Raw genomic sequence first — 26,876 nt, 5'->3', positions numbered from 1 at the left:
ATTATTCTTACTGATGCTACTTTCTACTCTTTTTCTAAGTTGAATTTACACATGCTTTCTCAAGTGCACTTCCCTTTTTAGAATATAAATATTCAATTGAGAGAACCACAATATGTTTATTAAAGCCATTTGTTATGTTCTTACTGGATTCCCATAGCCCTCTTGTTCCAGGTAGATTAGAGGGACTTTGAGGGTGAAAATATTCCCTCTCTGGATCCTCCTGGAAGGGTGACTAGTATACTGCAGAGTCCCAAACAGTGCCCTGGCATCCACGTTGGTGGCCTGATAAGCTATCTTAATGATGTGGATTCTCAGCTGCTGTTCATCGTGTATGGATCAAAGGTAGCTTTTGTAGCTTATCTAATTTAAATCTGACTTAATACAGTTCAGACCGTCTCTTTGCCTTCTGTTCCCAGAGGAGAAAGTCAATACTATTAGACTCTCCCTCTCCAGGTTAAATACAGTGTTGGTTTCTTGAGCCATCGATATCTCATAGCAGAGTCCAGATGGTGACATTCTTCACATTTAGCCTGAATCTCCTCAGGACTGTAATGACAGAAGGTGAGATGTCTGTGAACATGGGAAAGTAGAAGCGTCCCAGGAAAGGGGACAATGGGTGGCTCAGCCTTGTTCTGGTTATGCAGCCTCACTTGGGTTTCAGTCACCACCACCTGGTGACAAGGTGAAATGGAGGCTCTTTGGGCTAGAGGGCATTTTTATATTGATATTAAATACAAAGAAATTATCTGTAAATGAGGAAGTTTAGACAGTTGTGTTAATCATCTGTATGAACTAATTAAATCTGTAAATACTGCTGATCTTTTGGTCTTTAATACTCTACATTTCATGAAGCTCTCTTTGATTTCATTTAAATCGGGAGATTTAGTGTAAGATCATCTCCTGGGAAGGACCTGACATCTGTTGAGCTTTGACTTGTTCGGTGATTTGCATAGTTGGACCTTTAGGGGCGCCTGGGTGGCTCAGTCAATTAAGTGTCATTCAGCTGAGGTCATGATCTCATGGTTCGTGGGTTTGAGCCCCGCATCGGGCTCTGTGCTGACAGCTGGCTCAGAGCCTGGAGCCTGCTTCCAATTCTGTGTCTCCCTCTCCCTCTGACCCTCCCCTGCTCATGCTGTCTCTCTCTCTCTCTCTCTCTCTCTCAGAAATAAAAAACATTAAAAATTAAAAAAAATAAACAAGGCAGTATTTTATAATTAGTAGTCAGAGGTGTGTGTGTTCATTGTACTACATTCCCAGGTTGTTTTCTTTTTTGAAGCAACAGAATGATGGTGTTGTTTTTTTTTTCGAAATTTTTTCTTCTGATTATTAAAGTTACATTTGCTCATTTTAGAAAATAAATAGTACAAGTACCAAGAAAAAAAGGAAAGCTCAGAAATTATTCTTAATCCAACTACCTAAAGACAGGCATTGTAAATTCTCTGGGGCAACTTCTTTTGGCTTGTTTATATATCTGTATGTAACTTAAAAAAAAACCTATATGTATAATATATATACAGTTTTGTTTGTATTCTAGATTGTTCTAATATTGCACATTCTTGTCTCCAATTATGTTCAATAGGATACACAATATGAAAATGTTCTGTTTTTTAAAAAGTGAATCCATGGTCCTATCAGTTAAGAAACCTAGTTTAAATAAACTTTTTTTTCCTTTTTTTGTATTTCATGTAACCTTGAATCTACTAATCTACTATTGTGTCGTGAGGGAGGTGATATGTAGTGTGTCCCTGCATTATTTAATTCTGGGACCCTTTTTCGTGGATCTGTAACTTGCAGAATTTGAAGCACCGTTTGGGGGAAGCTGCTGAGGATTGCACCCCCACTCCCGCATAGGAGACATTTACTGGGTGTTCCCATTTCTCACATTCCCTTTTCCTTCACTCATATTTGGTCATAAGCGGTTTAGTACCAAATTATATTTGATAATCAGCTGTGCAGTAGATTACATTGTACAGTATTGATGGATATAATTTTTATGTATTTTAAATGAATATTAATGTACCAATTAGTACATGAAAAACATACGCTTGCTTCACTGATCTGGTCTGGTCTCTATTTATTTATTTATAAATGTTTTATGTATTTTTGTGAGAGAGAAAGAGAGAGTGTGTGTGGGGGAGGGGCAGAGAGAGAGGGAAACACAGAATTGGAAGCAGGCTCCAGGATCTGAGCTGTCAGCACAGAGCCCGACATGGGGTTCAGACTCACAGAGCATGAGATCATGACTTGAGCCGAAGTCAGACACTCAACCAACTGAGCCACCCAGGTGCTTCTGGTCTGGTCTCTTATATCCTGGTGCCAGGCAAGGAAATGCTCAGTGCCCCTGATGAGTGGGTGAGCTCCAATTTCTTTTCCTTGAAAGTGTTCATTTCATGCACCTCAGACACCTATTATTTTTCCTCTGATAATTCTGATTCACTGTTTCCCTTCTACTTATTACATTTTACTCTACTTTTTACCTTTGTGTTTCTACCTTGAGCTCCTCAGACCTAGAATTGCTTATTAAATGTCTATTCATGTTTAAGTATAAGAGGTAAACATTCCCATTTATTTCTCTTCTCCTTATTTTGCCGGCTGTTGAATCATGTCATTGCCCATCAGTAACTCCACCATATTATGTAACTTGCCGGGCATCTTTATTCTATCTTCCCGTTTCCACCATCAAGCTTTCTGCCAAGGTTTGTTGTTTCCTTCACCCTCCACTACACAGAGGACCTTCAAGCTTTAATAGGACTTTGAAAAGTAACTTTTTTCAGTGAACTTTTTTAGTTAGGTGGGAGGGTAGGAGCCGAATGTTATTCTTGCTTTTGGTTCTTGCTCTGGCCTAACAGACACATTTTAAATTGCTTTCTTATCTCCAGATTCAATGGGAACTTCATTTTACTATATAGATTTCGTATTTTATAACTTTTTACTCGGTTAATTTCAGGGCATTTTTTAAATCTCCTTTGTCTCCATCAATGGTCTCTTATTCAGATACTGAACATTTGGAAGACAGGAACTGGATTTATCAACCCTGTTTTTCCCAATCCTTCCTGCTTTTTGTTGAAGGGACAAAACAGAAATGAAAGAAGGGAAATTCCTCTCTAAAAAGTTAAGTGCTGATTCATAAATCTTAAATTATACATGACATTGCACTGAGATGTTTGTATGTGTTACAGCCTTACTTGAAAGAGTGAGACAGCCCTTCCATCTGAGATGTTACTTTTATGTGATGTGAGTGAAATTCAGGAAAGCCAGGAAGGGATGTAAAGAAAATAGTTTACCTTATTTGGTTATCTTAGCTAACCTAATGTTCAGGCACTGTGAGGTTATATTTCTATTTTAAAATAAGCTTCCTATTACATTCTAAAGTATATGGGTATTACTAAGGAATATTTATGGACATTCTAAATATATATATACAACTTTATAAACAATTTACATTGATATTTTCATAAATACTCCAATTTCATAAGATAATATTTCATACGTACTAGTACTAGAGTACTAGTAGAAGTACTAGCGAAATCTAAAAACATCCCATTTTGGAGTATGGACGTATTTGATGAGAAGCACTACATCTTTTTGGTAAACATCCCATATTGTGTTGTAAATTATTTCAGGGCAGAAGTATAGTTGTTAGTTTTTTGGTTTTTGTTTTTTGTTTTTTTTCCTTCCCACATCTTCTTGTATAGCCTTTAAACTATTCTTTATGCCCTTGGCACAAAGAAAGCTTCTCATGTTGTTCTTTCATTTGGTTCCTTCAATTATTTATTGTTCTCACTTCCTCATCACTCATTCATTTCTTGGAAAAAAATTGTTTTTTCCATTTTTCTGGTAGCTAATTCATTATACAAAGTTGATAAATAAGGAAGATATCAAATGAGTACTTGCATGTATTTTACCTGGAGTTCAGGGGAGAGATCATGAGTAGAGATTTGGATGTAACTGCACAGGGAGTGTATTTAGAAGTTCAGGTACCTATGACGTCACCAGTCCACACTGGCTACTGTGCAGCTATTTCCTCATGTGATTCCATTATTTGGTCTTCAGTCAGTTGTAGAGGCAACAGTGACCCGATCAAGTCAACAAACACCCTGCTTTCCAGAGTAATATTTTTACCTGGGTATACCCATGCCTGCCCTCTCATCATCACGCATTCAGTGCTCCCATACGTCCTAATACTAATACCCTTTATAGCCCCTTCCCAAAGTATGAAGGATGGTAAGAGAAGCCAGCCAAAGCCAAGGATGCCACTCTGGAATCACTAGCTAGCTGTTCAGTGGAGCCCACTAGTGATACTGAAGAGTGACCAAAAAGAGAAAGGCAAGAGAAAATGAAGCAACATGGTTATCCTGGAAATCCAGAGAAGAGAGTTTTAGGGAAGAAGAAGTGGTAGAGTGTAAATGTCTCAAGGAGCCAGAATGAGAAGGACTGTTTTTACACCTGTTGCTTTCCTTGAAGGGAGAGATTGTTTCCTCAAATACCCCTAGCACCAAGTGTGTGGTCGATGCTCAGAAGGAAATTCAGAAATGCAGGGGATGATTTAGAAGAGAAAAGGAAGCACTTTTTCTGGAACATTGATGTCCAGAAAGAATGGTGGGTTATGTTGTGATAGACCCTTGAGTGATGAAAAGACTTTTACAGTAGGATTTGAATGCATCTGCTTGGTTTCTAGAATTTGCAGGAAGTCACCAAACTAAACAGTAGGGTTGGTATTCTTGCTAAGTGGGTCTACTACCATAAACTCAAATAGTACATAGAGGTGGAAAATTAAATGTGTAGCCAGGAAGTTTTTGTATAGCTTACTCTTTCAATAGATGGAGGTGATGTGCAAAAATTAGTATTGTTCTTCTATTTAAATCTACTGCTTTTTACTGTATTTAATGATGCTTAGGCAGGTTTGCTGAAAATTAAGAGAATTGCTAATTGTCAGCATACGTTTGCTTTTCTGTCAACCCTAAGGAATAGGCTTTAGGTGTTACAGATCTGTCATAATATTACACACATAGTTGAAATTTTTATTTTTGACTAATTTAACAAATGTAAAACGTATATATTTCTACATATGCTAGTCTGCGTCCACCGTTCACATTGCACTGGAAGGGGTTTGATGCTATAAATGAGGATGGAGAGAGAGATGGGGCTGGGAGGCAGTGAGAATAGAAAAGAAGGTCCTGAGGACAGAACAAAACCTCTGTGATTTAACTTCGTTGTCTGTCTTCGACTCCTCGCTTTGACACTGTGGGCACTCTCTCTCCCTTTGCACCCATCTATATTTTGAAATTAAAAGGAAACTTTGTATTGTTTCATAAGACGTAATGGGAGTCTTGGCATTTCTTTTAAACTGCAAAGAAATTTTTAGGAAGTATAAGATTTTTTTCAAACTCACTAAAAAACCCCAGGAAGCATGTGCAATGGTTCTGGGGAGGAGGGCATTTCCAAGTCCGTTCTATTTATTGTCTTTTAGGGCTGGCTTTCAGTTTGCCTCCTGCAATGGATACAGCCTCACAGACAAAAAGACAGTTCTGCAACAAACTATTTTCTAAGGAAATGAAATGTGACAAGAATGTCGTTTTATCACGGTGGCATTAGTGTGTTGACCTTTGAGAGACCGAAAGCTCTGGGAGTGGTAGGTTTGTTTGGATTTCTGTGAGCTTGTGACGAATGTTGAAAGCATCTGATTTTTATAACAATCTACTGAGAATTGTGCTTTAAGCTAGTGTATTGTTGGTTTGAAAGATAGTTCATTGAAATAAACACCCCCCCACTCTCCCCCACCCCCCACTCCCAGTTACAAAATAGCGCATAAATTCCAGCTTTGGTTGTCTAAAGGTTTTTTTCTCTGGAGATGGGCTGGAGGTTACTTTGCATTTTGGCTCAGTTGGCTGGTTTCCCTCACATCTTACGAGGAGCACTTCTTGACCCTCAGCTGTGGCCGCAGGTGCCTCCCCTGCGCCCCGGAAGCAACAGTTAGCACGTTATTCCACTTGAAGGCTTACAGCTCAAGAGGAGCATGCAACATTTTGAATTGTCAAGGAAATCTAGCAATCTGAGGGCAGAAGTATCTAGAAAGCTCAAAAGCCAGGTTTAATTAGGTAGCTGTGCAAAGCCATTATCCCCTTCACAAAAGCCGAGGAAGAGGAGCCAGAGTGAAAACAATTGGCGTTTATCTGCTGGCTGCCGGGCCCAGCCCAGGAGCCCAGCTGCAGCTCCGCTGGCCCTGCGTTCTGCAGGCAGCGTGCAGTTTTTGAAACTCCCCTAAATGTTCCAGTCTTTAAATAGCAGCGAGTCTTCTAAAATGATGCTGTGTACTGCAAGAGAAATTAAAGCGGCTGCCTCGGAGGCAGGAGGCCGACTAGCAAGATGCTTAATTATCGTGGAAGTAAGTGCTTGTTACCGCCGAGTGGAGTGCAGCGAGCGCGGGTCGTCCTCGGGGTGTCTGCCGTGATTTGTAGACAATGCAGCCCTGTCAGCGCAGTGCTGGTTCAGCAGCATCCTTCCAAACATGTATTTGGCAAGAATTTAAAGGCCACCTCTTGTGTAATCTGCGGAGCCATGGAAAAGGGTCCTCTGCCTTTATTTTCAGGATATACGCAACCACGCGGGGTTTTGCACTCAGCATGCTGACGGACGGGCTCACAAGGAAGTTGGTGTTCTTCACCCATCACCTGCAAGGATGCTAACACTTCTCTGTCGTCTGTCGGGGAATACGGAGAGGTCTGTCCAGAGNGGGAGGGGGGCGTGGGGGGTGGCGAGGGGGGTGGGAGGATGCAGTGCGTGAGGAAATGCAGGCGTTTGGTTAATTAGTGGAATATTTCTAGCTTCAAGAGTAGACTAAGGAGAGCTTGGGAAGAGGTGATGGTGAATGCGGGATCCATCCTGAGGAATATCCTCGCAGGGGTAGGTAATAAAGTGAGGGAAATACAGAGGAGTGCTAATGGGTATAATGGCTCCGGGAAAACCCTGTTTATTTTCTCTCTATTGTATTTGCTCTTGCCAAATGTGTTAAGCATTTATAAAGAAACCAAAAAAAAAGAAAAAAGAAAAGAAAGTCAGGATTTTGAAATATGGAAGGTGTTAAAAAGTGAGTATTGCAACATACTCGATAACATAATTTTTGGTCTTGTTTAAAAATTGTGCATTGCTTAATTAATTATCGAACTCTGTTGGTCATGTTTCGAACTTCTGGTCAGCACTGTGGTCGGTTCATGATGCTCTATGTTATCGGAGGTCGTTGGAGCCTGTGCTTGGTCTGTACTTGGGGTAGGAGCCTTGATGTCCTAGAATAAGATCTCCACGCCCCTCCTCTTACAGGAAACAGTTCAGTGAAGCTAAAGTATGAATAGTCTTTTAGAATATACATCATTTAAAATGATGGGTGTTCTTGAATGCTTTCACTTTCTTCCTTTCTTTCAAACCTGCTTTACTAAAAATATGGGCTGTGAAACTGTGAACCACAATCCATTATTGAGTCTTTTATTTTCATGTGTCCAATTTTAACAGTTGCATATTTATTTTTAGATGTATTTATCAAATGCTAATCCTAATTGTCCTTCTCTTTTAGGGAAAGCATGGGATTATGGCACTCACAGAGTCCCCGTGATACAAGTTCCATTCATTTTTTTCTGAAAGACAGCTGCCTGTTAAAGTGAAGCAAAGGAACTGTTGTGGATTATAATGTTTTGAAGATCTGGATTTTCAGAGTTTGGGAATAAGGCATCATTTAACCTTTTAAATGAGAAAGATTAAGATCTCCCGCAACTGCTGTATTTTCTGGAAACCATTCTCCAAAAGGGAAGTGCACATTTAAAACTTAGATATGATGGTCCTTTGTACAGAGATTTGAGTCTGATTGCTTTTACATCATGACCAGCTTGAAACGGTCGCAGACGGAGAGGCCTGCTGCCCCCGAAAGGGCCTCAGTTGTCACCACAGATGGCGCCCCCAAAGTCCACACCGACGACTTCTACATGCGACGCTTCAGGTCCCAGAATGGCAGTTTAGGGTCCTCGGTCATGGCTCCAGTAGGGCCCCCCCGAAGCGAAGGTTCTCACCATATAACCTCGACCCCCGGAGTCCCCAAGATGGGGGTTAGGGCTAGGATTGCAGATTGGCCCCCGAGAAAGGAAAACGTCAAAGAATCTAGTCGTTCAAGCCAGGAAATAGAAACCTCAAGTTGCCTTGAGAGCCTGTCCTCCAAAAGCAGTCCTGTGAGTCAGGGAAGTTCTGTTAGCCTCAATTCCAGTGACTCAGCCATGTTAAAAAGCATACAGAACACGCTGAAAAACAAGACCAGGCCGGCGGAGAACATGGACTCCAGATTTCTCATGCCTGAAGCCTACCCCAGCTCCCCTAGGAAGGCCCTCCGTAGGATCCGCCAGCGGAGCAACAGCGACATCACCATAAGTGAACTTGACGTGGATAGCTTCGATGAATGTATCTCGCCCACATACAAGACTGGGCCATCACTGCACAGGGAATATGGTAGCACCTCTTCAATTGATAAGCAGGGAACGTCCGGAGAAAGCTTCTTCGACTTGCTAAAGGGCTACAAAGATGACAAGTCTGATCGAGGTCCAACTCCAACCAAACTCAGTGACTTCCTCATCGCCAGTGGGGGCAAGGGGTCCGGTTTCTCTCTGGATGTCATAGACGGGCCCATCTCCCAGAGGGAGAACCTCCGGCTCTTTAAGGAAAGGGAAAAACCACTCAAGCGCCGTTCCAAGTCTGAAACTGGAGACTCGTCCATTTTTCGTAAGTTACGCAATGCCAAAGGTGAGGAACTTGGGAAATCGTCGGATCTTGAAGACAACCGGTCAGAAGACTCTGTCAGGCCCTGGACATGCCCAAAGTGCTTTGCCCACTACGATGTCCAGAGTATATTATTTGACTTGAACGAGGCCATTATGAACAGGCACAACGTCATTAAGAGGAGAAACACCACCACGGGGGCATCGGCCGCTGCCGTGGCATCCCTGGTCTCAGGGCCTCTGTCCCACTCGGCCAGTTTCAGCTCCCCGATGGGCAGCACGGAGGACCTGAATTCCAAGGGGAGCCTCAGCATGGACCAGGGGGACGATAAGAGCAATGAGCTTGTAATGAGCTGTCCGTATTTTCGGAATGAGATAGGTGGAGAAGGCGAAAGGAAGATCAGCCTGTCAAAATCAAATTCTGGTTCCTTTAGTGGGTGTGAAAGTGCCTCCTTTGAGTCTACGCTTAGTTCCCACTGCACAAATGCAGGAGTGGCGGTACTTGAAGTGCCCAAGGACAACCTTGTGTTGCACCTGGACAGGGTGAAGAGATACATCGTGGAGCATGTGGACCTGGGCGCGTACTATTACAGGAAATTCTTCTATCAGAAGGGTGAGTAGAGCTCCTTTGACATGATGTATAAAATAGTTAAATATATTTGCTACAGTTTATATCTTTTTGCATTTCTGAGTTACTTCCTCTTTTCAGGTATAAAGCTATATATTACATATTAATGGTTTTTAAAATTTAGTGGATGAAATTATAGTCTTTGTAGAAAAGATTTGCTTTGTTACCTTGAGAGATAAATGTCATAAGTTGAAAGTATTTTAAATCTAGCTTTTTTTTAAGACGACAAAAACCATCTTAATGCTGCCTTTTTTTTTTTTCTTAGCACTTTTATGGTCATTATAGAACCATTTCTTTTCTGCCTCCGTGTTCTCATCAGGAAATGGGACTTACACATTCCTATCCCTTTGATAGGAATTTTAGTGAACATTAATTATGTTATTTGACAAAAGTCACAGAGCCAGTAAGTCTCTGGCAAGAATCAAATGTAGGTCTTAAAGATTTGAGTAGAAAAGGGTGTGAAGAGGTAAGGACCCTTAACACGTTGGTGACTTCCTTTCTAGTCTTCTGTGTTTCTTGGCGGGTGGGGTACATATTCACATATATTGTTGGGTTGTACTTTATAGTTTTATCTCCTGCTTTTAAGAAAGGCCCTGTGATTTATTGAACAGTAAGTAGTTTAAATGAAGTCTAGGGAGCTGTCAGTGTTTTTGAGCCACATCACGAATTGAAGAGTGAGTTTAAGTCTTACAGGTGCCCAAGCTGAGAAACCAACTGCTCACCAAGGAAGGACCTACATTGATGGTCCCTTAGCTAGCTCCGTAATCTCGGCAGCCTGTGTGAGTCTCTCCCCCACCCCCACCCCCACCCAGAGTACCGAAGCAGTGCTTTGCCTTTCTACCCCCTGCTTTGGGGTTTTTGAATCTTTCTTAGATTTATTCTTCTGAGTGAGGTTCCACTTCTAGTCCTCCTCATAACTATTACATTGCTCCCATTAGAACCAAATTTATCAGAAGGTATTACAAGATAGATCCTATTCAAGAGGGTTTATTGGCCAAAAGAATCTTATCTTGTTGCTATGTATCCATGTCCTCTAAATATCTGTCATTGATCTTTGACAGTATGATAATGAAGATCTCATTTTCACTTTTAAGCAATCTCTGCTCAGAATAATTTTATGGAGTTCAGGTTTTAGAAACCACATCCTCCTTCTATACTGTCCTTCAGAGGATGGGGATTTTCAGTGTTGCCATCTTGGCATTTGGGGGTGGATAGTTCTTTGTTGGAGGGGCTGGCCATCCTGCGTGCATTGTGGCTGTAGGAGGATTAGCAGTAGCCCTGGCCTCTGTGCCCTAAATGCCAGCAGGCGCCCCTCCCCCAGTTATGATGGCCCACAGTGTCTCCAGGCACTGCCAACTATCTCCTGAGAGGTAGAATTGCATCTGGCTGTGAACCCCTGCTTTATTGTACTTGGGGACATTTCCCACAGGTGTCTCTTAGCTGTCTGTTGGTGGAGGCCATCTTGCCAAAAATGGACACATCGAGTCCAACATAACAAAGAACCTATCAGTTATAATTTTACTTATGCAGTAGTAGGCACTTTTTCTTATTAGGCAGTGTAATAATATTAATAAACATTTTTGAGCACTTATTATATACCAGGAACTTTTAGTAAGCATTTGATGTGACCTGCACTTTCTCATTTCAACCTCTAAATGCCTACTGAGGTAGGTGCCGTTAAGGAATGGCATTTTCCAGATGAGAAAACTGGGGCTGCAGTGGTTAAGTGAACCTAAGTGGTTCAGCTGATGTGAGCTAGTAATGTGGGGGCCAGGATTCTACTTCTGGGGCGTCTCACCAGCGTCCTGTCCTTAACCACTGTGTTCTTCCCTCTACTATATTAGACTGAAGGGAAGGAGTATGTTTTTAATGTTTATATCTGGCAGAAATTTGTATGGGATAAAAATTTGGACATCTATATATTCCAGAGGAATCCAGCTTAGATCATAACACTTCATAAATTTTAAAGCCACTAATCCAAAGTCGTTTCTGAGTTGAAGCCTGGAAAATACCCTCCTACCCAGCATAATTGGGACTGGTTAATTGAAACTACCAGTTAAAAGTAGGGAACCTTTAAAACATTATACATATTCAGAATATTTTGTTTTCACTAAACTATATAAAAATGTGCTTGGCAAACTTTTGTGAGGCCAAGGGCTTTTCTTTGACAGTGATTCTCCTATTTTGAATTTTACGTTGTCTTAAAAAGTGTCGACCGCAAGAGCTACAACAGACCTTAGCAAAGCAAAGCAATCCAATCTTACAGAATCTTAGGTTTCATTCCTTTTCTCCTTTTTTATAGTTGTCTTGCCCACATCTAATCCAATGGCTTTCTTTTTAGTGACTTGCTTTTATTAAGTCTTTCCAGAGCCTTCAGTTTAGTTTTTAATGGAAACAAGATTTATCTTTATTAGTACTCCTATTCCATCAGTTTCCATAATATTTAATTAAATTTCGTCATTACAATAACAAGTCGACTGGCATAAACAGATTTGGGAAGACACAGCCGACTCTTTGTCAGCATGAAGTCCAGCTGGTGGGAACAAAGTGTGTGTGGCACTGGAGATGGCCTGCCCGTGGCCTTGGGCATTTATCATTGTGGTGCCCACAGGGACCTCAGCAGGGGTGAATCCAGGAAGTCGGTCCAGTGGGAGCCGTGTTGGAGGCCCGCTGTGTTTTCTTGGGCCACACAGCTTAGAATTTTCAAATCAGCCAGGCCATTTGTCACAGGATGGTAATATCCAACAAATTATGGCTCTGAATAACCTCATTTGACGCTGAAATTAAGCCCCGCAAGTATAACTGTTTGTTTATTAAAAAAGTTATATGATCGCTGTACTTAGTCACCATATAGATTATAGTTAAATAATTCTCTTACAATTTTTACCATACAGCTTGATTCACTGAGATTAGTGCACTCATCGTTTTTTCCTAATCAGAAACTGAAAGCGAGTCATCTTGTTGAAGGAGTACATCAGTGTCAGATGCAACTTATCTTCTAGCAGAGGAGTGTAGCGCTACTGACCTGGCTGTCACTCCGGCCTCTTCATCACCAGATATTTTCCATTCTGCTGGTTAATGCATTCCTGATTTCACTGTGGCTAAGTCTCTGGGGGGAAGAATTCCTTCAGTGAAGTACATTCGGCAGTCGACATTACATGTAAATTTTAATTATATTTGGCTCATGGAACGACAGTCACTTTTCTGATATCACAATGGTTTTTAAAATGTCATTATTTTGCATTTAGACTTGAGAGGATATTTGGCTCGGCCAGTGTAAGCCCGTCCATTGCTGGAAAGAGGCTGGACCAATGGAGGAAGGAAGCCCACCGTTTGCACTTATTAAAATAAGCACCGCACCATCACGGTGTGGCTCCCCACCCCCTCCGCTTGCCCCCTCCTCTTTGCTGGTTTGCTGGTGTGTGTGGGACTGGCCTAAGGTTAAATGACAGTACTAGCATAGTTAACATGTATTGTGCTATGGTGTTTTATGCGGACTTCCTCATTTAATGCTCTTAGGACCCTGAGGCGAACTGTCCTGTCATTGTGATAAGTCCAAGGGACACAAGCACGGCCTTCCTGGTGAGACACAGACTAGGCAGTAAGATAGCAGTAAAATTAATAGGGTCACCTCCCTTTTTCGTCCATGTATGTGTTTTGTGTTTAGTTTTTAACGTAGCTACCATGATCAAAACACCAAGGGAGTTTGTAAGTGGAAGATGCTGTTAAAGAGGAGTTCCCATGTTGCCTAGAGGCAGGGTGGTTAGTCTAGGAGGAGACTTTCCTGGTCATCACTCACCTCCCTTTTCGATGTTCATACAGGGCTTTTCCAATCTTGAACCGAGTGTACAATTGTCCGTGAGGCCTGTCCTCCCTGAATCTCATTCAGGGTAATGCATATATGGAAAGGGGCTCACAGGCTGCCTTGGCAGTGGTGTTTCTTACTACGTTGGTCATCAGTGTTGATAGACGTGTCTCTATGCCGGCTGGGGTGTCCCTCTCAAAGTCCAGTTACTGGAGAGGGGTGGTAGGGAAGGGCCTCTCCCTACTGCCCAGTGTCCCGGAGAAACTGCCATTATCCCACCTGAAGCTAATCTAGGAATAGTTTCCCACTCCTGATGCTTGTGTACCTAATTGTTCTTCTGATGACCTTATTAAGCCATCAGATATGATGGTTTTTATTGTTCTCTTGTCCTCCACCTCCCCCTTTCCTCACCCCACCACACACGGGTTTGCATGTGCAGATACACACACATGCACGCATACACACACAAATCAGTGCCAGCAGTATGCTGGGCCCCAGATCTATCAGGTGGCCGTTGGATTTCATTTGCTGTTGTAATGCCCAGTTTTCTTTATGAGAGGGTGAGCATCTCTAGCATCATTTCTGTAGAATATATGCCTTAGCTCCCTGGGACTGTACTTGAAGTAACAGTTTTAGTTAGCAGTCTGATATGTTCTCAATTTTGGTTTCAGGAGCTAGTCTTTAAGTTCGAGTTGGTTAGATGAGCATCCAGTAGCTGTTGTTGGGTTCTGGTGGATTATGGTGTGGTGCATATCGATGATCAGGGAACACTATACAGCTAAGCTTATTAGAAAAATCTGTGCTTAGTTTTGTTTTTGTTTTTTTTATTCTTTTTAATGTTTTATTTATTTCTGAGAGAGAGAGAGAGAGACAGCATGACAGGGTCAGACAGAGAGGGAGACACAGAATCTGGAACAGGCTCCAGGCTCTGAGCTGGCTGTCAGCACAGAGCCCGACGCGGGGCTCGAACCCACAAACTGTGAGATCATGACCTGAGCCAAAGTCCGACACTTAACCCACTGAGCCACTCAGGCACCCCATGTGCTTAGTTTGTTTTTTAATCTTTCTGTAAGTATTGCAACATTAAACTTGAGAAAAGTTGGGATGTCTTATAATTCTCATTTCTTTAAGGATAGTTATGCTGGTTAGTGTTTTGATGTGGATAGTTTTATTTTCTAGGGAAGTGATAAGCCCCAGAGTCAACAATTCTGCTTTACTGAACCATGTTGTGCTCTGTGTTCTTGAACTTCACAGTTAATTTGGGCCAACATTATTGAGGAAAGATTTTATTACATGTATAATAATTTGTTTTAATATTGGGTTTTTTTGTTTTATTTTTACTGAGATAACATAAACTCTATATGATTGGTCTGAAGTTAGATCTCTAATTAGGTGACCTTTTTGGGGAGATTTGGGGCACTAAATTCCTTCTTGAGCTAACCCAGGAGTGTGATCTGCTACCATCTTTTTATCTGCTCAGAGTTTCCAGAAGCAAGGAGGCCATTAAGTATGAAGGTTTGTATGTTTGCTTCTTTGAAAACAGTCCTCCTTGCCTTTCTTGGCTGTGATCGCCTGAGTCTTCACACAGATTATCTGAGCTCTGATCCACACGGCATGAGGATTCCGTGGTGCCTGAGCCGTCTCAGCTCAGAGTTGTGTTGGTGTGAAGTTGGTTAAGAGGGCATGTGCCCCAGCTGATTCTCCCTATGTTTTATTTTTAAATCAAGACAAACCATCAGAAGGTCACATTTGTACAAGCACTTGACTTTATTCAAGGTCCTCTTTTTAAGAGTCGGTCATATAAAAACAAAATTTGCTGTTGCAATAAAACTGGCGATGAAGCATTGCCTGCCCATTAAGTCATTCCTTCGTCCCTTTGGAAAGTTCCATCTGAGAAATTTATTTTAGAATTTGATGCCATGACCTGTTTTCTGGTAGCTACCAAATGCCTCCTTTCCGGGGGTAGGTATATTTTGTAGGTTTGCTTATTTTGTTTACTGTGTCTCCTGTTTTTAACTTCAGCTCCCACGACCAAATTTGCTTCTCAAATATACAGCCTTCATTACTAACATAGTCGTTTCCACTCTCATCTTTTATTTCTGTTTCATTAGCATAATTTATATATTTCCTTTATAATTAATGACTTCAAAAACCTCTTTTTGGAAAGGATAATTAGCATACATGCATTTCTATCCTGTCCTCCCAGGCTTTCCCCTCTGTTCTGCCTTCCTTTCGCACCTGCTGTCCCCGGCTTCCACCTGCGTGGCTCTACAGTTGGCAGAGCAAAGCCATGCATCTGCATGTTGACTTCTTAGTTTTTCCTCCCTAAACAAGCTCCCTCATCACTGCCCTCTTGCTAGAAATGCCACTGGTATCATCAGGCGCTTGGATTCTAAGCGCTGCAGCCTCTTTGATGCCGGTCTCCCTTGAGGTCCCCCTCCGATCAGCTCCCCAGGCCCACTGAGTGCACCTGGGACTCAGCTAACTTGCTGCTGCTGACTTCCTGCTCTCTGCGTCCTGGTCCCAGTTACAGCTGAACACCCTCATCGCCTCTTCCCCAAGTTCTAGCAGAGGTGTCTCAGTCTCTCCATCCCTGTCTAGTCTGCCCTATGCAGAATCCAAACTCTTGCCTTTGCAAGATACAATTTGACCTGGCAATGACTAAATTTACATTGTAATGTAAATCGAATCCTGTAACAAATAATGTTGTGCGAGTTGAGTCCTCTGACATGCGGATGTTGAGACAATATAGGCATGCTCCTGGTTTGTAGGAGTTTGGGGGTGATGCCTGGGACAGAAAAGGGAGGAAGCAGAATTTAGCAGGGAAAGCCTCCAGCCCGTGATGCAGATGTGACCCCTTGAAAGGAAAAAAGAGCAGAATTCAACAAGGGGGTCCCCAGACCACAATGCAGATCTAACAAAGTCATGGTCAATGCAGTGGAGGGAAGAATAAGCTTTAGTGGAGGTCCTGTGTTGGGCAGTACTGACCAGACCCTCTTACCCCCAGCATGCCCAGTTTGTGGATGGGGGCTGCCCAGGAAGAGAGTGGCTGGGCTGGAAAACTGTAACAGATTCAGAGGTGCTACAGCCAGAGGCTTTCACCTCATTGTGTTTCTTGTGGCTCATTCCATTGCAAGCCCTTTCTGGAAAGGAAAGTGTCAGTCATCCATGGCTACTATATATGCACGAGTGCCTATGTATTGCTTGGCAAGATTTTGGGCACTGGAGTGGTAAGCCAGATAGACCCCCACCCCCCTTCCTCGAACTTACAATCTGGTGAAGGAAACCGACAGTGAACAAGTCACGTAAAGGATACAATATGCTTATTATAAAAATTAATAATACAGAAGTGGAGAAAGTAATCCCTCTCCTAATTCCAATAATTTGGTTTGTAATCTTCTATATCTTTTCTTACACACAGATTCATTATCCCATTTAGTATTAACAAGAATGTTCTTCATATTTTTAAAGTAGTTTTAAAAATCAAGTACAGTGGGGGCACATGGCTGGCTCAGTTGGTACAACGTGTGACCCTTGATCTGGGGGTTGTGAGTTCGACCCCACGTTGAGTGTAGATACTACTGTTTTAAAAAAGTACACATTTGCATCTTTATTCTTTCATTCAATAATAGTATTGATGAAGCGTCTAGTGTGTGCCCGCTACAGTGCCTGGCAGAGAACAAAAGTAGATGCACCTTCATGGTGTTTACAGTCTATCCTTGGTGACGTTCAGACAAATAAGAAACTATTGAGCATTATTTTTCCCCGAATTTTAACAAATATTTTTTGAAAATCTATAATTTCTTTGTTCCCCTTATCTGGAGTCCATCTAGATGGATGGCAGAAACCCTGAATTTATCCTCCGTGTTTTCTTCTGTGATTTCAGTTTCTTTTTCACTTTGTTCTGTATTTACCAATTTTATCTCCTGGGCAGGGCATTGGTAGACCCCTGTCTGCATTCTGTCACCTCGGCCTGTCACTTCATTTCAGCGGCAAGATCCCACTATTTTGTTTCCTTGTAGTCATTATTCATAATCGCTCATCCTTCCTTTTATACACCTCACCTCTCTCCATTGCTGTCCATTAGGAATTTCTTCTCCTGAGAAGTGTTCTGTGTTTCTCATTTTTCTCTCTCGTGTTGTTCCTGATTTTGGCTTAGTCGTCTGGTGATCTTGCTTATGAACAGAGGCCTGGGAGGGACCGGTGTGGGCCGCAGGCCTCTCCCCACAGCTCTGTGCATCTCTCTCCCCAGCAGGCCTCACCGGACGTGGACAGGGAGGGCTGAGGGCTCGCGCTGGGGCAGCAGTGAGACCTCCTAAGGCGCAGATGTCCCTGTAGTGTGAGAGGGCGGTGACCACGGTGCAGGATGGGAACTCGCTTGGGTGCCAGAGCTGGGCCGACTTTATCACGCTCCGTTCCCGCATGGAGCGGCCTTTCCTCCTCCACCCTGGCATGCGTGTTGTGTTCTCTTCTTCTCTCAGCCACCTGGCGGGCTCCTGTCTCTCGTGGGCTTGTGATGCTTGAGTTGTCCCCTGCTCCGCCCCCACTGCCCCAGGCCGCCCTGCGCCCTGGTTTCTGCACAGCGCTTTCTACGACACTCTGGCTCCTCACCAGCCTCAGCACTCCTTGAAGCCAAAGACCCCAGATTAGGGGAGCTCAGTAAATGTTTTGCGGTTGAGCAAGTGTTTGGTGTGGATGTGAAGTCTAAGATTTATTGAGTTGAGTGCTGTATTTATAGCATCAGGGAGAGGCTGTCAGGGCCCCCTGTGCACATGACCTTGTGCTCTACTGCAGACGCCGATTAATATGTTGCAGTTCCTTTTCCCCTCTTTTCAGGAAATAAGCCCACAAACATGTCTGTGTGTGGTCATGGTGGTTTAGTGGAAATTAACCAGGACCGCCAGCTGATCCCCACAGGCCCAAAACACCGGGATGGAGACTGAATTTTACTATTGTAAACTGTAGTAGACACAGCTGATAGATGCCAAAATCAGTGGGTGACAGTTGAGGAGAAGGATTGGCATAATCTCAAAGTATCTCCCAAAAATACTTGAAAAGTACAAGGAGAAAGGTAGTAACTGGCAGGTGCCACCTTAATGCAGTGAATCAGAGTCCATATCATGAACCCCATGAAGTGGTTCCCAGAGAAGCTTACATCATTTCTCTGGGTCTCTTGCCCAAAGTGCATAAACTCAGTCCGATCACGTGAAACCACCAGACCAACCCAGCTGATGGGTAAGAGCTCTTCAAAGGTGTCAGGTCATGAAAGACTAGTAAACACTGAGGAACTGTGACAGACTACAAGGGACTATGGAGAAATAAGTACAACATGGGATACTGAGTGGGATTTCGGGACAGAAAAAAAAAGGCATAGTGGAAAAAGTGAAATTTGAATGAAATCATTAGTTAATGGGATTGTTCCCATGTGAATTTCCTGGTTCTGATAATGATAATTGTACTGTATGGAGCATTGGAGGAGGCTGGGTCATAGATATGTGGAAACTCCCTGTACTGTTTTTGCAGCTTCTCTAAGTAGAAAGTACCTACGATGAAAGTAAAACAAACAAAAAACCTCAGGTGAAGTCAATTCCTGGCAGCTCCCATAGGAACCATCCACATGGGAAATCTAATGCTTACCCAGATTCCTGGGTCAAAGTGCAGGAAACCCACCACCATGCATATGGATTCCCATATTCCAAAGAATTTTATACTCTCTGCTATCTCAAGGAAGGAAAGAAGGGCTCTTTGGCTCTGTTATTTCAGTACAGCTTGATGACACAATAAAATCCTGTCACCTGTTTTCCAAACACGTACCTCATTATAACTGTAAACACCCGGTGCACCCTTCATCCTGAGCTCTAAATTCAGGTGCCCAAGAAATACTTGCTTTACTGTATCAGTTCCTTTCCTCAGCTTCTGATGGAGCCCCTCCTCTGTACAAAGAGGCCATTCATCAGAACTTCAGGGCAGGGAGAGATCTCTTAAGTGCATTCGAGTCAACTTAGAAGCATTTGATGGTAGAGGAGCATCCGCAGAAGCAACGTCTGTACCTGGTAGACAACAAGTTTGTGGGCTACGCTATCTTTTCAAGACACCCTGCGTTGTCCTTGACCTGATGAGCAGTGGGGACTTCTCCCTTGACTGCATTTGTTGCTGTGTGCAGTGTCTGAGGGATATTATTCCAGATCCTTCAAAAGCATTTTTATGTAGGAAGATACCTTGCTGCAATGTCCCTCCCAAGGAGGAACAAAGGATGCTTTAAATATAAAAAACGTTTAGTCAGAGACAGGTGTTTCATTGTTAATTTCTCTCATTTGGATGCTACTTTTTTTTTTTTCTGAGTTGCATTTGAATTCGTGTTAGCATTAAAAGAGTTACACTAGTATGTAACCTTTTAATTTTTTTTAATATTCATTGGCTATTTGCAAATCAAATACATTTTTTTATGCTTTAAAAAATCTTCCCGGGGCGCCTGGGTGGCTAAGTCGGTTAAGCTTCCGACCTCGGCTCAGGTCATGATCTCGCGGTTCGTGGGTTCGAGCCCCGCATCGGGCTCTGTGCTGACAGCCAGGTCAGAGCCTGGAGCCTGATTCTGTGTATCCCTCTCTCTCTGCTCCTCCCCTGCTCATGCTGTCTCTCTGTCTCAGAAATAAATAAAAATATTTTAAAAAAAACTTCCCATCATAAGAGTTATGTATATTCACCACAGAAAAATTGGTAACTATAGAATATTAGAACATTAATCTTACGGGATTGTTAGTGATTTTATTTGTCTCCTCTTTTTAATACCTGCCTATTCACGTTTTCAGTAAGGTAGATTCATTATGTAGGATTTATATATTTTTTCATGGTTCTGTAATTGGCTGTGTCATCATTTATTTAAAGTTTTCCATCTGTTGCACATTTCAATTTTCCAGTTTTTAAATTTTTTGAGAGAGAGAGAGGACGTGAGGGAGGGAAAGGGTGAGAAGGAGGGAAAGAGAAAGAGACAGAGAAAATCTTAAGCAGGCTCCACACCCAGCGCAAAGCCCCACATGGGGCTGGAACTCACAAACCATGAGATCATGACCTGAGCCAAAATCAAGAGTTGGACGCTGAACCAGCTGAGCCACCCAAGTGCCCCTAGTTTTTCATTATACATAATGATTATATCAGATATTCCTAAGTGTCCTCCCCCATCCCCTGCCCACCACCCGCATTGACCTATATGGTAGTTTGGCAAAACCTATGGATTCTTGAATTAATGTTTATTTGTTTATCTTACTCAAATTAGAATAATGTTTTTAGGGGCGCCTGGGAGGCTCAATCAGTTAAGCGTCTGACTTCGGCTCAGCTCAGGTCATGATCTCATGATTCATGAGTTTGAGCCTTGCATTGGGCTCTGTGCTGACAGCTCAGAGCCTGAAGCCTGCTTCAGATTCTGTATCTCCCTCACCCTCTGCCCCTCCCTCACTTGCACTTTATCTCTCTCAAATATAAATAAACTTTAAAAAAATTTTAAAGAATATTTCTTAAACGCATAAAATAAAAATACAAAGCAAAACAAGCATATTAAAATACAATGCAAAAGTGTTTAAAATTTTGTAACATACTAATAAATATGTTTCTTTTGCATTAACACAAAGATCTAGTATCAGGTCTGATAATTTTCAAAGTAGTGATGAGCATAACTGATATTTTGATATGTCTGCAACAGCTATATCAAAATATCTGTGGTTTCATTTGATGTCAAAGTCACATGTACAGCTAATATTACTGTAGTTTGTTGACTACATTTATAATTGGCAGAAATGCTACATTTCATCAGAACTTGGTGAAAATAAAAATATGCTTTTTTTCATTTAAGTTCATGGGGCCCCCAAATTTACATCCATAGATAAGATTAAAAACCTCTGGCCAAATATAAATGATCTTCTTATGTAACTTTCCCCCCACGTATCCAGTTATTTGCATAATGTAGACACCTGTAAGTCAAATGCTGTGACCTTTACAGCAACCTTAGCTTTTATTGCCAAATTGCACTTAAGAATAAAGCTTAGATCAGAAAGGTCCAGCTGGTATGTTTAAGGTTGGATAGTTGAACATTTTGTTGCCTCCTTCGAATATTTATAGCTTATATTCTTAAATATTGATTACAGGCCCAAAACATTTTAATTTCTTTTCATCACTGATGAGATTGAATTTTTTTTAAATGCAATTATTGTCTATTTGTCGTAGATAATGACCCATAGATATCCCATTTTGATTGTTATTCTTTATTTTCCCTTTGTTTCAAATAGTTTTCTTTGTGCTTTTTTTCCCTTTAATCATTTTGCTGCAGTTTGCTCATGTCAACATAACTTCATATTAAAGTCTACCTTTTATTGGCAACTTAGGGGGCTAGTGTGGGCTGCTTAGTGTCACATGCTCCTTTAAGCCCCAAACACTATGCGATTTTGGCAAGTAGACCACCCTACTTTTTCAGAATTACCTATGAAAAAAAGAATTGGAACTTCAGAGCACTGTGTGCTTTGTAAATGTGCACAATTACTCTTATGCAACAATAATTATAAGCTTAGTGGAGTGCTTTGGGACAGAATTCTGGCATGTGGCCAGTCCTGTGTAAATGTCCCCATCCATTACTGTGACCTGCTTTTGATTATGATGCAAAATCCGGGGCTATTTAGTTCTCATGGAACCTCCGCCCTTATAATTAGGATGAGCCCTTTGGGGACCAGAGACTGAGAATCTCTGAGTGGTGCGCTTCTCGGAAAGAGCCATTCTTCAAAAAGTTGGCCTCTTATTACCTCTGCTTTGCCAAACCTATGTTTCATTTTGAAAGCAGAATATGCTGCTGTTGTTTTTCTTCTCCTCCTCCTTTTTTTTACAGTCTCCTAACTTTAGATCCGTCCTCTCTTTCTAACCTGGTTATTAGTCTTATTAAGATGTATAAGTTGCAGAAAACCGAAACATCTGAGGCAGATGTCGAGCCGCCCTGCAGAAGCTTGTGCTCCAGGGAGCCGTCTCCCTAGCTGTGCCCCGATTCTCCAGTGGAAACGTCGAGGGTCAAAGTTGAGGTCGCCTGCACTGACAGTGGCACACCTGCAGCCCCCCAAGTGGACTGTGTTAGGAAATGATAGCTTAAAATACCGATCATGGTGAAATAGTTTGAGCTGTCAGTAGTTCCCATATCTGACCTGCTGACCTACAGGAAGGCCCAGGTCTGTCTGCTCAGCGCTGCTGTCTTCAGTGCCTCCTGCTGCAGTGACTCAAGATGCCTTTTCTAGAGAAAATGGAAGGATTTTCACTTTTGGTTCTGCATAGTCCATTAGGGTGACTCAGATTAGGATGTGAACGTTTTTGTGACTTTGGCATATATTGCTAAGACGCTTTCTCAAACGGTTGCATCAGTTCACAGTGCCACCAGCAGAGTAGGAGTGTGGCAGCCCCGCTCGGCCGAGCACCGTTCTGCACTTCAGAGATGTTGTTGCTAGTTTGTTAGGTGTGAGATAGTAGCTAAGTTTCATTTGCTTCCTGGGTCTTCCATTTGCGTTTATCACGTCTGTTTTCCCTATTTAAATTTCTGAGTTAACATTGTAAAGATGTATTTTAATTTTACAAATTATTTCTAAAAATCAAAAATGTATTTTCGTTCACAATTCCCCACAGTGCAGATTATGCTGATCTCCCTAGGGAAAGGTACAACTGGAATTGTAATACAAAGTCTGCAAGTATCACAAAAACCATCAGAGACAATACAGAAAGTGCTGGTTGAAACTCTGTAACTCAGTCCGTTAAGCATCTGACTTCGGCTCGGGTCATGATCTCACGGTCGTGAGTTCAAGCCCCCTGTCGGGCTCTGTGCTGACAGCCAGCTCAGAGCCTGGAGCCTGTTTTAGATTCTGTATCTCCCTCTCTCTCTGACCCTCCCCTGCACGCGCTCTCTCTCTCTGTCTCTCTCTCTCTCAGACATAAATTTTAAAAAAAAATTTTTTTTAAAAGTTCAAATGCTTTTAAAAAAAAACAATGTAACTCTTCTGATTGGATTTTCCTTTCCTCCTTTACAGTTAAAATACTGTGCTTTTCCTTNTCGGGTCATGATCTCACGGTCGTGAGTTCAAGCCCCCTGTCGGGCTCTGTGCTGACAGCCAGCTCAGAGCCTGGAGCCTGTTTTAGATTCTGTATCTCCCTCTCTCTCTGACCCTCCCCTGCGCGCGCTCTCTCTCTCTGTCTCTCTCTCTCTCAGACATAAATTTTAAAAAAAAATTTTTTTTAAAAGTTCAAATGCTTTTAAAAAAAACAATGTAACTCTTCTGATTGGATTTTCCTTTCCTCCTTTACAGTTAAAATACTGTGCTTTTCCTTCCTATCCCCACCCCTGTATATACCTGTTTCATACGCAGCTCATGACCAGGTGATGGGACTGTACTTGATCTAATCACTGGGAGCCTTGAGTTATTTCCTGTTTCCCCTTTCAAAGATTGTGAATTTATTTATTTATTTATTATTGTCAATGTGTCAGCCAGACATATAGAATATTCTAGTGGTAGCACAACTACTCATTGGCACTTTTTGTATCATTCTTGTTAAAACTCAGGAACCAAAGCTAAGAACTTGAGGCTAAATATTTGCTTAGGTGTTAAATATGAAAAGTGAAGGCGGGGGAAACCAACCATCTGTGAATAAAATGTCAATATCTCTCCCTTTAAACACAGTGAAGCCTTGCTTATGGCACATCAAGGAATAAGGCTTTTGTTTTTATATAAGCCTTGTTTATTTTTTAAAAATTTGATTTTAGTATTTTCAGAGATTTCTGATTAATGTGCTTTTAAATAACCTAATCTTTTCTGTTCTGGGAATATGAAACCAATCCAGAATCCAGGTTTTTTTTGTTTTTTGGTTTTTTTGTTTGTTTGTTTGCACAAAATGCAGAAATTGCTCCTCTGGCCATTTAAGCAATTTGAGCTTAATAAAACTTTCTTTATGTGTGATCTAGCTGGTTCATCCCTTTAGGCATGAAATTTTATTTGACTTTTTAAAATTTATGATATAATAATCGGGAACTTTTGGGAAGCTGATGTTAATATTAAATGGCTAAAAAATGAGCTTCAGAATCAGTATCAGATCATACATTTGAATTCTGGTACTGCTATTTGCTAGTTGTGGCCGGGCAGTGACTCTCCAGATCATAGCTGCTACATCCGTAGAAAAGAAGGAAATAGCTATATTTTCATGGTGGACGTGAATATTAGATAGAACACTTGGCAGAGTGCCTCAGTTCATGGCATTATATCATTCTAACAGAATGTTTGCAGTATTGGTTTTTGGCATTCCAGTATGCTAGCACTAAAGTGTCATTGTTTAGGGTGCTGTCATACCTGTACTTCAACTCATCTGTCAGTAGATTTATCTACCCTACTTGATTATCCAGTGCCTCTCCCTTGCCCCTCTCCTCCCTCAGACTGCATCATCCTGAAGTCTCCCATCACATCCTTCCAGACCTTTCCGTAACACTCATCTGCACCTCCCCTGATCTTGCTCTCCCTCTTTCCCCTCCCGTCCCCACAAAAGACAAAGCTGACCTGTGGATCTGGCTGGAAGAGCCCTCTGGAACTGATGAGTTAGTCTGCTAGCAAAGCGTGTAAGTAGAAGGCTGCTAGGAAAAAATAAACAATGCCACAGCCTGGGACAGGTCCTGAGGGTGCTACCCAAAGGCCAAGGTGCTAAGAGGGAGGTACTGAGCTTGAAGGACAGGCAGAGCCAAGACTGGCCAGAGGGACCAGATAGGATACCTCTAAAAGGCCAGTATTTTGGTTTAAAAAAAAAAAAAAAATCATTTGTCTTAAGATCAAAGTTTAAGGACTTAGAAATTTAATTTTAAGGTATCACACTGAACCAAAGTCTGCTGCCAGAGAGTACACACTACATTTGGATTTTGAACTGAATAAAGTTATGTTCGTGTAGAAAGGGTGTTTTTCTATACCTCTGTAATCCTCGGAAGCAGAGCAGACGGTCAGTGTGTACAAAAAACAAGGCTTTTATTGTGAGAGTAATTCTTACTCAAGTGGAAACACATTTTGGACAAGCAGAGTCTGATCATGATAGCAATGAACTTGACTCAGGGAACCAGACCAGAATTCCCATCTATCCTGTGAAACTGAAATAGAGGAACAAATGGAAATGCTTGCTTGGAGCTCTTTTTCAAGGGAAAAAAAGCTTCTGCACAGACACACACACAAGTTTAAAAAGATCTGCCTACAGTTATCAGACCAGAGATGGTTTTATTTGAAGATAGAGTCTGAATGAAGTATTAGAAATTAGTTATAATTATCTCAGGAACATTCCCCAGCTCATAAATGTACTTCCTTAACAGCTCTGCAAAATTGCAGAAAAACATGGTCAGGATTTAATGATGACACACAAAAGTTTACATGGTCTTTAATTTTTTTCTGCTTTTTAAACATTTTTTAGTTTTAGGGTTTAGTTTCTTTTTATTTTTTTAGTGTCTGTTTGTTTTGAGAGAGAGAGGAGAGAGAGAGCAAGGGAGGAGCAGAGAGAGTTAGGGAGAGAATCCCAGTGTAGAGCCTGATGCAAGGCCTGAACTCATGAACCATGAGATCATGGCCTGCACCAGAACCAAGAGTCGAGGGTTGCCTGGGTGGCTCAGCCTGTTCGGTGGCCGACTTCAGCTCAGGTTATGATCTTGCCATCTGTGGGTTCGAGCCCCGTGTCTTGCTCTGTGCTGGCAGCTCAGAGCCTGGAACCTGCTACTGATTCTGTGTCTCCCTCTCTCTCTGCCCCTCCCCTGCTTGCTCTCTGTCTGTCTCTCTCTCAAAAATAATCATTAAAAAAAGAAACCGAGAGTTGGATGCTTAACGAACTGAGCAACTCAGGATCCCCCTCTGCAGTTTTTTAAGTGCGTTGAGCACTTTGCCCCTTCAGTAATGGCCCCAGACTGCTATCTTGTTTTCCTTTACGTTCTTGTCTGCTTTTTCATACGATTTCTGTCTCCTGCCTTTCTGTTTTCTTCCTTGTTATCAGTTGTTGTATCCCATTGCTGTCTGTATGCAAGTCCGCATCAGCCCTACACTCTGGACTTTGTCAACCTCTGGAATTATCACATCTCTGAAACAAAGCAGTGAGCTTGAAGACCAGACAACCAAGCTTATTAAAATTGTATGCAAAGTAAGAGTAAACAGCCTCCGAGCGTGATTCATACGTGCAGTACTTTGAGGGTATACATAAGTGTTGGCACGTGAATTTTGTGACCTCCGTTGGGTTGCTTCTCAATTGTCCATATATGAGAGGTTCATTGCCTGTATTCCTGTTGTGTTTTCTTATTTTGAATCTCCATGGAGTATGATGACATTCTTGGCGAGCCCTCCTCACTTACTATATGATTGTATCTTTTATGACCACTCTTTGGTACTTGCAAAGTACCTTCATCTACATTACCCAATTTTAAAACTACGTGATTAGATATTTTATGCTATTATTCCTCTTATTCTCATGGATTTTCAAATACTTTTATATTTTGTATGGGAATGACATGTATTTTCAAATATATGCATTCTGTATGGGGAGAGTTGACTGTGTCATGACTGAGTCATTTAATGCCCATGTCACATGTAAATGAAATAGGACAATTTAAAGTACTGTAGAAGGTTGAAGAATAAGTTACTCACTAGTTTTTCCAAATATTTCTGTGCTT

General features: G+C 41.8%; 1 protein-coding gene across 6 annotated transcripts in view; it reads left to right on the top strand.

The window, feature by feature from the left end:
- The window catches only part of SIPA1L1 (signal induced proliferation associated 1 like 1), a 354,681-nt gene that overhangs the window by 209,460 nt on the left and 118,345 nt on the right, over nt 1–26,876 (top strand). For 4 of the 6 annotated variants that reach the window (XM_077750694.1, XM_077750699.1, XM_077750698.1 and 1 more), the window contains one exon: nt 7,568–9,366. In XM_077750694.1, the coding sequence (XP_077606820.1) occupies nt 7,869–9,366 (1,498 nt within the window). In that variant the 5' untranslated portion in view covers nt 7,568–7,868. Of the gene's footprint in view, nt 1–5,542; nt 5,633–6,589; nt 6,721–7,567; nt 9,367–26,876 lie in introns of those variants that run through there. The other 2 variants (XM_077750695.1, XM_077750696.1) reach the window with 2 other exon arrangements.

The sequence above is a fragment of the Crocuta crocuta genome, unplaced genomic scaffold (assembly GCF_008692635.1).
Source record: "Crocuta crocuta isolate KB4526 unplaced genomic scaffold, BGI_CrCroc_1.0 scaffold186, whole genome shotgun sequence".
NCBI classification, from domain to species: Eukaryota; Metazoa; Chordata; class Mammalia; order Carnivora; family Hyaenidae; genus Crocuta; species Crocuta crocuta.
Note: the sequence above shows the minus strand (reverse complement) of the source record. Positions and strands in the feature narration are given on the sequence as shown.